The 11,535-nt window shown below is 47.6% G+C and overlaps 1 protein-coding gene across 2 annotated transcripts in view; it reads right to left on the bottom strand.

The window, feature by feature from the left end:
* Positions 1–11,535, bottom strand: part of Csgalnact1 (chondroitin sulfate N-acetylgalactosaminyltransferase 1) — a 202,207-nt gene that overhangs the window by 2,388 nt on the left and 188,284 nt on the right. For both annotated transcript variants that reach the window (XM_013026096.1, XM_013026087.1), the window contains exons 6-7: positions 9,510–9,688; positions 9,068–9,162 (exon numbers count right to left, since the gene is read on the bottom strand). In XM_013026096.1, coding sequence (XP_012881550.1) covers positions 9,068–9,162; positions 9,510–9,688 — 274 coding nt within the window. The remainder of the gene's footprint in view (positions 1–9,067; positions 9,163–9,509; positions 9,689–11,535) is intronic.

Genomic DNA, 11,535 nt, shown 5'->3' with positions numbered 1-11,535 from the left:
ACACACACACACACACACACACACACACACACACACACACCACCACCACCACACATACACACACACACACACACACACACACAAGAGAGCAAGTTTTTGAGCGATGCCATGGAAAAGCGACCTACGTGTCTGGCCAGATCCCAGCGCCAGTGAGAAGTTGAGGCCTGAGCCCTTCCCTCGTGCTGGCCCTGGGCGGGCAGCCAGCAAAGGGCTCAGGAAGTTGAGCAAAGGGAGAGAGAACAACTCAGGATTCAGCAGTCCTGGCACAGTCCACCAGCCGGGCTCCCAAGGGCATAAAAAGAAAGACTTAGAGACCTCAGTGGTTCCCAGCTCTGGGGCTCGGCTATCCGGCACTCGCTAGGGGAAAGGGCACCCAGAGGCCAGGATCTGAAGAAAGCCTGCCTTTTCCTCTTGGTACTATTTTCCAACTGTTCAGTTCCAGAAAACACACACACAGAGGTGCTAGCCCCCTGCGCGCGGCCGAGAGGCCATCCAAGCTGCGCAGGCTCATAAAACAGTGCGATCTGCTTCTGCGCTCTCTTCTTTTGCAAGTACATCTTTAACATATTTGTGAGGCAGCAAAAGTTTGTGAAAACACACACATACACACATATTGGCAGAGGTCATGCTGCAAATGGGTTTGAGATCTTAATAGTTAATTTTTTTTAAATGATTCATTCTTGTAGTTCATACAGGTGCTGGGAAGAAAGGAGGTCCCCTCTCCTGGGCTAGGGGAAGGGAGGTGACAGTAGGTCCCTCATTTGGGGGACATTTGGCCCTGTTGCCTGCTTATCTGAGACAGTCTACAAAGGGGAAGAGTCTTGTCTGTCCCAACTTGACCCCTGTCTGGCTTCAACCCTCAGGAAGAGCTTTTCATTCCTTCTACCTTCTTTCTTTCCTAGAAGATGAGAACACTGAGCTAAACTGGCCCCTGAAGATTCTTCCCTCTGTGACAGCCAAGCAGCTATCCTATCATGGTTACTCCAACTTCTGGAAGCCTCCCACAGACCTAAATTACAATGGATACAATGGCTGGCAGGAGGGTTGATGAATCTTGCAGGTTCTTTTACTCTGGAACTCATGTCACTATCTTATTTTCGCTGCAACCTACCACCACAAGTGTCACCTACGCCACTGTCACCACATCTTAGGGTGGCCGGAGGGAAATCAGGAACCTGAGAGAGTCAGTGGGAAAAAACTGCAAATAAATGTTCTCCGATACCACCCCAGGACTCAGGGCTGCCCCCAAACACTATCCAGACGAGAAGGCAGTTTTATGAGTATCAGCTGGAAAGGTGGTGTAAGGCAGAAAAGTCTGGGAAAACACTTTTTCTTAACAAGGGTTGTGTGGTCTCTGCTATCCCAGGAGTCAGGATGATGTGGCAATCAATGGTTTCATGTCCCTCTTGCTGGCTACGATGCACAGGCCTCTAGGTGTCTGGAGAGAAACCAAGTCAAAGGGAAGGGCTGGTACCTAAACATCAAATATTTGGCTACACTATCCATGGAATTTAAAGAGAAATCTCTCAACAGGAAGAACAACTGAACAGAGATGGCTTCCAGGCGGTGGTCATCCAAGACTCCAGCCTGAGTTGATGGAGTGGTGGATGTGGTTGAATGAGAACAGAGCAGCAAACACTGATTTGCGACCTAGGGGCGGAGCAATAGAGACGGTTCAGTGGATGTTAAAAGTCGGCAAGCCACAGAAAGCCACACTGGGAAGAGCTCATTCAGTGGTAACCTTTTGTGGAGATCAACTTGAAGCACATTGGGCTGCATGGCCCTTGGTAAACAGCCTGGCTAGGAGCTAGTGCTCGCCAACTCTCCTCCAGGAGTGTCCCCACTGAGTCACAAGGGGAGGGGAAGATAAGGATGGCCCTCAAGCCCTTCCAAGATCCAGCCTTGTCTACCTCACCTTCCTCCTCGCCTCTCATTCTCCCTACTACGCAGCCCTACTTCCTAATCCCCCAAATTCTCCAGACCCTTAAGCATCCAAGGGAGGACCCTGTAATTCCTGCCTGGCCTCCCCTCGCCCCCTTCTTCTGCTGACCGCTGGGTTCTGCTCAGAGCGGCCAGCCCGACCCCCTGGCCAGTGTGGGCATTCCGGCCACCCTCCCTGTCTCTCTGCACACGGTCACCCTGGCTTATCTTCTCTGTGACACTCGCAGCACTGAGAAACACTCTGCAGGTGCAGGTGTTTCTCTGTTTGCTCTCTCTCTTTTCCCTCCAGTCCCAGTGAACACCAGCTCAGGGCCCCCTCCCATTCATGTTTGTAGATGGTGCCCAGTCGGTGGACACAGACATCCTTCAAGTGGGAGCCACTTGTCCACAAGTAGCTCGGCAAAGGCATCAGTAGGAGGTCCAGAGGTGACCACTCTCAAAACTGCATGGCTCTAGACCAACGGACAAGCATATCTTCCCCTTCCTGGGGCCTCAAGCCGGGGCCTGACTTCCTGGACACACTGCCTTGTGCATGTGGAGTTCTGCTGCTCTGACCAGGTATTAAACACACTTGCTAAGAGTGTCTTCTACATCACTAAGATAAAGGTGGAACATGAAAAGAGACATATCTTGTCCCCTTGCCCTAAATTTCACTCATCTGACTTCAAGCACAATATCCTCATTTTTTAAAAATGTCTTTTAGCTGGACACTGGTGGCTCACACCTGTAATCCTAGCTACTCAGGAGGCTAAGATCTTAGGATCATGGCTCAAAGCCAGCCCAGGCAAGAAAGTCCATAAGGACTCTTATCTCCAATTTACCACCAAATACTGGAAATGGAGCTCTGTCTCAAGTGGCTGAGTGAAAAAGCTAAGGGATAGCACCCAGGCCCTGAGTCCAAGACCCTGTACTAACACTACTACTACTACTGCTGCTACCACATTACTATAACTACTAATTATTATTGTAATTTCTTTTGCTGCCAGCCTGACCTTGCCTGCCCCGTGGGGGAGCTCACCGAGGAGCCAGTACACCACAAAAGGACAGTTATCTGGCTAGCTCTCCTACAGGAAGTTTCCAGAGCCACAGCTCTGCGGGCAATTCACGTGACAGGAGTGATTATGTTCGATGAGGACTAACACATGGAGCATAAATCAGCATCTCTTCTCCCAGAGCTATAGGCAGGCGGCTGCACTGCAGCTGTGCGGGCACTGGGGAGGCCGGCAGGGCCTGTCGGCTCTGTTTTAATGGTGCTGACTTGGAGAGCTGCCCGTGAAGCAATCTGGACCTTGCAATAAAATAAATAACAAATACTCAGGCAGAGTGTCTCCTCTAAATCAACAGTCTCCCAAGAACCGAGGCTGGGTCTAATGTTCTTCTCACCAGGAGCGCCGGTGAGCTGGGGTGGGGGTATACTCACACGGGACCCACACTTACAAGGCCCCATGCTTCCTGGCATGGTCTTAAAACGCTTAGTAATTTCTGGGGCAAGGGCTTGCCTTTTTCGTTTTGCTCTTGAATGTTCTACTCAGGTAGCAGATCCTGTTCTAAGAGCACCAGAACTGCAAGGAACTCTGGGTGTGCATTAGGTGCCCCCTGACCCTTCATTTTTTATTCTTTATTATCATCGATCACACTGCATGGGACACAGAAGTGATGACATCCTCTTGTTTGGATGGAGTTCCACCTAGCCCATTAGTACCACGCCCAGAGCATACCCAGGTTCATGGGGACAATCTTAGCTGTATTTCTTGACAAGATATTTTGGAGTTACAGCCCTCCCATCATTCATTTAAGAATGAACTCAAATGCCCTCTCCTCTCTGATCATACTAAGTCACATTTACCCACAAGTCTTTTTGAATTAAAATGATTGAGTTTGCCCCATGACTGACAAAAATAAAAAAAAATTTAAAAAAAGGAAGTTAAAATGATTGAGTTTTCTTCTTATCATTAGATTTTTATTATCTTTAAGTAGTTGTCCAAAGGAATTACCATTCAACAAATCATCTTCATTGATGATGACACCCCTTTACAAGGGTGTCTGTATGGGTCCCATGCACATTCTCTTGTTTCCCAGATGTCAACTCTTCTGTCTTTTGTGAGGTCAAAAGCCAAAGGATTACATCCCTCACTTTGTGGCACTTGAGTTTGGGCGTCTGTCATCCAGCAGCTCTGGGAGTCTGAGGAAGTGACTGACGTCCTTTGAGCCACAGATCGCTGTCTGTGACTGAGAGTAAGGAAGCACTGTCATCTATTCACAGCGATGGGAAAGAGGGCAGCCCGGCGCAGGCATATGAAACCACTCATGAGGACATTACTTTTGTGATTTGATGGGTGTACACTTCCTGAATAAGTAAACAGACAGCAGTGTGCTCTGGAGGTACTGTGTGCAGGAAGTAAGGTCACCAACCTGAAGCGCAGGTGAGGGTAGAGAGATGGAATCAGAGAAAGGCTAAGGACGGGGGTCAGCTCACTCCACCCCATGAACCACACAGCACAAGGGCATCAGGCTCAAACAACAGCAGCGCAACATATACAGCAGACAGAGATGCCCGCATCAGAGACTGAGGTGGCCCTTGAGGCATAAGATAGCCAAGAAGAGCCGGGCGCTGGTGGCTCATGCCTGTAATCCTAGCTACTCAGGAGGCTGAGATCTGAGGATCTCGGTTCAAAGTCAGCCTGGGCAGGAAAGACTGTGAGATTCCTATCTCCAATAAACCACCAGAAAACAGGAAGTGGCGCTGTAGCTCAAGTGGTAGCGCTCGCCTTGAGCTGAAGAGCTGAGGGACAGCACTCAGGCCCAGAGTTCAAGCCCCACGACTGACAAAAAAAAAAAAGATAGCCAAGAAGACTGTGCACAGGTGTGTGGCAGAGCAGCAGGGCTGGCTTGGGTGTCTACAAGGCTGGCATCTTGTGCCAGGTGGTAGGATCTGTGGAGGACAATGAACCCCCTCCCCCCAAAGGGAACCAGGCCCTGCAGTGCTATAATGGAACAGGCTAGCCCCAGCATACAAGCTGAGGCTCAGTGAGGTCACATGGGTAGCCTGGAAGAGCCAAGGCCGGGACATTGACACCATGGAAATGGGCAGATCCCACCCATCAAGGCTTCCTCCACCCCTTTTAAGACAACAGGTTGCCAAACATTGACCAGCACAGGCTTTATGCTCTAAAAGAGGTTTGAAAAATGGAATGAATCTGTGTTTTGGAAATACATTTCTGGCAGAAGGTGAAGGGAAGACTGGAATGTAGACGAGGCTGAGAATCTAAAGACAGAGGAGGGAGGAGATTCCGCTGGAAACCTGAACAAGAACTGACAAAGCCCGGGCCGGCAAAGTGGAATGTCTATAGCGAACATTTATTGAAGTCACAGCCATTCCTTCCTCAGCAGCCCCATCGCTACATACGCGAGAGCACGGGTAAGTTTCATCTTATGGTTGGAAACGCAAAAAGTGAAGTATTAATAGAAAAAAAATCCCCTGATTTCAGTTAGCATGAATTGGTCTATATCTATGGAAAGGCTAAGAAATGAGAAGTCTGAGTGCACAGTTATAAATCCAGTCCCTTCCTTTTATCTGCAGGTTATATAGAAAATGACAGTGGCAACTGCCACAGCAAAATGATAACTGGCACATTGACAGAGCAGGTCGTGTTTGCAAGGCTGCCTGGAAAGGTTGTTTCTTGTATGCATAAATAAGTAGCTGTTATTCCAGCCGCAGTCTGGGTGCATGGCCCCGCCAGCGGTGACAATGACGTATCTCAGGGAAAGCCATCAAGGCTTTGTGAATATGTGCGCAAGCCAAAAATACACCCCTGGGAAGAAGTCTCTCCTAATTTCTCCACCCCCCCCCAAGTGATTACTTTTTATATGACACCATTCCACCACCTACATCCTTGGTCTCCGTTGTATTCATTTCTGTCTATTGTCTGCCTTGGGAATGTTCCAGGCCATTTTCTTTACCTGTCAACTCTCATCTCTAGCACCTCAGCAAGTATTTTCTCAGTGCCCTAGAGGAAGGGCACCATGGTTTAGGTTTGAGCTATGGTGCCTACAGGGTGGATAATCTTGGGTCAGTCATTTCACTTCTATAAAAACAAGTCAATGAACAGAATCGCTCCCAAGTCACTTCGAAATACTAGAAATGGTTTCAGAACTTCCAACTCCTCCACCGGCACCTGCACCAGCCCCTACCTGGCAGCAAGTGATGAAGAAATGGCCTGTCCAAGCTGGGCATCATGCCTGTAATCCTACCTCGTTAGAGGCTTAAATCTGAAGGATCACAGTTCAAGGCCAGCCCAAGCAGAATAGTTCACCAGACTTCTTCTCAATCACCAGTGTGAATTGTCCTGTGCCTGTCATCCCAGCTACGTGGAAGGCAGAGGTATTTAGGTTCCAGGAGAGCTCATGCAGAAAAATGTGTGAGACTCCATCTCAATTGAGGAACTGGGTGGAGTGGGGTATGTGTATCATTCCAGCTACAGTGAGAAATGTCAAATAGGAGCTTCAAAGTGCAGGTGTGTGCCTGAGCAGGAAGAGAGATGCTAGCTCAAAACAGCACAAAAAACGGCTGGAGGCGGGGTTCTTTCTATCCAGCCAGCACAAGGCTCTGAGTTCAAACCCTAGGACTACTACAAAAAAGAAAAGAAAAGAAAGGAAGGTAAAAAGAAAGAAAGAAAAGAAAAGAAAGGAGGAACTTCCTTGCATTCTTTTACCAAAAAAACCCACATTTGTTCAATCAATGTATGTCTATATTCCTCTTAAATGTTATAAAGTGAAAAATACATAATAAAAGACTTTCCAACAGTAAAAAAAAAAAAAGAAAAGAAAGGAGGGAGGGAGGAGGTAGATAGTGCCTATCCAGATAGGCCCAATGGCTCATGCCCATAAACCTAGTTACTTAGAAGCAGAGATCAGAAGGACTGAAGTTCAAGGCCAGCTGGCACAACAGGTTATTGAGACCCTCATCGTAATCAGTCAGGCACAGTGATTCACAAGCTTCATCCCAGCCTTCTAGGAGGCAGAAACTTGCAACCCAGGTAAGAATGAAAAATAACAAAAGTCAACAGGGCTGGGACATGGCTCAAGAGGTAGCAGACGCGAGGCTCTGAGTTCAAACCCTAATTCCATCTCCATGACCCAAAAAGCAAAACAAATCCAAACAAAAGACAAAACAAGAACCCCCCCAACAAACAAAAATGATCTGTCTGGTCATGAAACGCTCGTACTTTTCTTTCAGAGATGGTGAACCTTTGAATTACTGTTTGATGAAATTTAATCATTATAAGCTCTAAACTTTGAACTAGCAAATGCATGTGCTTAGGAGAGACCAAAGGTACATTTGGAAGCCAATTCTTTGCACACCCAAAGGCGCTCTAATGGTGGCCTGGACTTCCAGTTCTGAAGACCGGGGTGACTATGTACCCTCACGGCCTCTCTAAACTCCCTGTTACCTGCCCGTCCATAGGCAGATCATATGAGCACCATACCTTTACATTGTGAAAAGAGGTCCTTGAAAGAAAAGAAGGTCTCCATGAGTTTAAACCATACACCTTCATTGCATCCGATATCAAATGTGAAGCAGTTCTTTATTTTAAAACCAAAGGAACTTGGACCCTGATTGGTTGCAAGAAAAATAAAGGCTGAATCCTATCATCCCTTAAAACCCTGAGGAGCTTAAGACTCTGGAAAGCAAACAGGAGTCTCTTTTTCCCTGGGAGAACATAATGCTCAAAGGTAGATGAACACTAATTGGGTGTTAAAAAAAGTATCACGTGGGCTGGGAAGGTGGCTCAGTGGTAGAGCGCTTGCCTTGCATGCTCGAGGCCCTGGGTTCGATTCCTCAGCACCACATAAGAAAAAAGCTGGAAGTGGCGCTGTGGCTCAAGTGGTAGAGCACTAGCCTTGAGCTGAAGAGCTGAGGGACAGTGCCCAGGCCCAGAGTTCAGGCCCCACGACCGGACCCCCCCCCAAAAAAAAGTATCACGCACAGATGCTGTTATAACACATTAACAAATGCACTGTATCTGCAGTATGCAAATTCTGACATAGCATCTTGTACATCTCATTGTTGCAATGGGTCCACCTGTATCCCTATTTAAACAATTTGTTTTTTCCCTTCTGCTCCCCAATTATACCAACATCAAACACAGTGAAAACAGGGGTTATACTGTGGGGGAGGGACATACAAAGCAACAAAAACAACAAAAAACACATAGTTCCTTATAAATACGTTAGAAACAACAGCAAGCAAGAAATAAACCACTTGTGGCCTTATTTTGGGGTTCATTTCACTTAACATCATCTTATCTGACCTTTTCTGCTTATCTCAGATATAGTCTAGTTATTGCAAACAAAGGAAACCACTTTACAGTTGAGGTGGGGTGGGGGGGATGTAGTTGTGGAGATGGGAGGGAAGGGATGGTAGGGGAAAAACAAAGGAGGAGGCAACAATGCTTGATAAGAAATGTACTCATTACCTTGCCCAGGTAATTGTAACCCCTCTGTATGGTATTTTCACAATAAAAAAACTTATTTTTTTTTAAAAAAAGAAAATTCTGGATGGTTCCCTGATGGCGTTCTCCTAACCATCACCTCTGCAGCCAGGGTTCTAGCAGAGAAATCCCTCTATACTTCCTATGAATCACGATGTCAGCGATTCATCTGATAGCAGCAGCCACCTCGGATAGTGACGTGTGGGAATGATGATGTGATGGGCAGAACTCAGGGCTCGAGAAGTGGGTGGGACCCTCGTACCCCTCCCCCAGTGCCCCACAGACTCATCAACTGCACAGGGTGAGCACACCTCTCTTAACATCTGTGTTTACCACCTGACAGATGGGAATGTACGCCTCACCCTCCTCACCTTGTAATAATAAAGAGAAAAATGCGTTGCAGCCATCAGGCAAGAAAACAAGTTTCCAAAATCCATGAATGTATGAAATTACCACCATCCTGGTAAGGAGCAGGTCCTGTGTTTTCCTCAGCAAGGAAGGTACTGGGAGCGAAGGCCAGAACTCAAACGCTACTGCTGAGAGTCAGCCCACAGACTCCCACCCAGCTTTCCCCAGGGGCAGATAGATGCACCTGGTAATAGGGACCCAGAAACACCTGTGCCCTGACCGCTCACCAGCTGCTGTTCCAGGGGCGGCACTGCGTCGTGATGGCCGTAGATGATGCCAGGGTTGTACTGACTGAAAAGCACCGGATAAAACACCTTCTTCCCTGTGAACCAAAGAGGAAAGATTGGGTATGGGCGAATGGCAGCGGGAGTGAAACAAATGTCCTGAAGGGATGCCAGTGGCTCACACCTGTGATCCTAGCTACTCAGGAAAACTACCATTCCAAGCCAGCCTGGGCAGAAATTTCTGTGAGCCTCGTATCTCCAAGGAATCACCAAGAAGCCAGAAGAGGAGCTGTGGCTCCAGGGGTAGAGCACCTTTCCCACTGGGGTCAAGGTGGGCTGATTACCAAACAGGACTCCTGGACATCACAGCCCACTGTGCAAGAGGCCCATGTGAACACCAGAGCACCCAGGCCACCCTGAGGGTTGAGGAAGGAGAGCCCCGCACCTGGCTGTGTGTTCAGCCTACACGTGTTGAGGAACTCGGAGGTGAAGTAGATGTCCACGTCACAGAAAAACAGAAGGACGTTGCTCCCCTTCCAGAAGCGGGCGCCAACATCCAGGCCCTTTCCCCGGGAGAATTCCCCATTGAGCTGGATGAAGGTGAAGTTCCGGAAGTTGGCGGCTCTAGGAGAGAAGAGGAAGGTCAGGTAGAACCACGCATGCGCACAGGTGCCCACTACCTGAAAAATGTATATAAGCAGTGTGTCCATCCATTGCTCGGTTTCTTCTGTAACCTCTAGGGTTCTGACACCACCCAAACAGAAAGAGTAGGGCTTGGACTCAATAGACACCATTAGGTAAAATGGACCTAGACCATCTAGCAAACTTAATTTTTTTTAAATTTTGTTTTGAGACTATATAGCCCAGACTGGCCTCAGAATCACAATCCTGCATCCTCAGCTTGACTCCCAGTAATGAGATTGCAAGGGTCTACACCATGCCCAGTCTTAAGCAAGATTCTAAATTATTTCTTGTTTCTGTGATAATCCTCCCACATTGAAAAACTCTACTGCCATCACTAATGATTCTTCTTCGTGATGGAGCCAAACCCAGGAACCCCACTCAGGAAATCTCCATGTTTCTTGAACCACCACCCAAAAACAATTCACTGAGCTGAGGAAATTCAGTCATCTTCCAATGGGCCACTTTGGTGTCTTCCCAATCCTGGTGAATTCAAATCCAGAAGGCAGACAAGCTGTTATGGATGGGGCTCTGTCCCCACTCCAACTGAACGAGCATTTCTTCCCTCGGGAAGAATGGCCCAGCATGGTAGGGAAAGTGTTTGAGCTGGAGCTTTTAGGCTAGAATGGCTTCAGACCTGGTTAGTCCCGCTCATTAACCTCCTGGGATGCCTCAGTTATCTCCTCTGAAGGATGGGAGCTATGACGCCCTTCTCTCTAACTGTCTCACTGAGTGGTTAGCTAAATGGTAGCTAGAGGACAAGCTCGCACCATTGCTAGTGTAAGTGGGACAGTGAAAACAAGAGGTTTCTAAAGTTTGTGTTCTCCTATAGCAGCGGGGAACTTTCTGGAAGGGGGCACAGTTCCAGTAAAACAAAACTGATTCCATGCCAATGGGCATGAACAGCTTTCCACAGAAGTACAGACCCAAGTTTAGTCCTGTATGAACTCCTTGGGTTCCTGCCTGTACCAAGTCTTCTCTTCTTATCAACATCATCTTTCTTCCCTAATGTCCTTCTCTCCCTCATTTCCCGCCCTTCCTGGCCCAGCCCTACTGCTCCTAGACTTTTCTCTAAGCTTGATAAATGTAAAAGGTAGGGTAGTTTATTTCCACCTTTACGAGTTTGGATTCTAGGTAGCTAGCTTTGTGAAAGATCAACATGGATACAGAGCCATAAGCTTTGAAGATTCTGAGCTGTGTTTGTATCTTATATTCAATCAGTTAAACCTGTTCTGCTACCCCCCCCCCACTTTTTGACTTAATGTCTTCTTTCAGATCTGAGAGGGAGCTGGGTTTGTTATCTTGACAATCTGTGGGCCCCACCTTGTCTGAGTCTGATGCAAGACCAGCTTTTCAGATTGAGATCAAGGTTGGAGGCCTCAGGACTTGTATTGGCCTAAAAGCCAGCAAACCCTGAACCAGCGCCTGGACCCGGGGCTTAATAAATGTTATGAATACACGTGTAGATAAACGAACAATTTCAACCCTCATTCTGCCTTGGGTTTATTTTATTTATTTTTTTTGTCAGTCATGACGCTTGAACTCTGGGCCTGGGCGCTGTCCCTCAGCTCTTCAGCTCAAGGCTAGCGCTCTACCACTTTAGTCACAGCGCCACTTCCGGCTTTTTTCTTTCTTTTTCTTTTTTTTAATTTAATTTAATTTTATTTGTGAACATACTGTATAGAGGGGTTACAATTACATGGGCAGGATAATGCGTACATATCTTACCAAGCATTGCAGCCTCCTCCTTTGGTTTACCCTTCACATCCCTTCCCAGCCTCCCCCCTCCC

Source organism: Dipodomys ordii, unplaced genomic scaffold, assembly GCF_000151885.1.
Source record: "Dipodomys ordii isolate 6190 unplaced genomic scaffold, Dord_2.0 Scaffold4, whole genome shotgun sequence".
NCBI lineage: Eukaryota > Metazoa > Chordata > Mammalia > Rodentia > Heteromyidae > Dipodomys > Dipodomys ordii.
The sequence above is the reverse complement of the archived record's forward strand: the minus strand, read 5'-3'. Positions and strand labels throughout refer to the sequence as shown.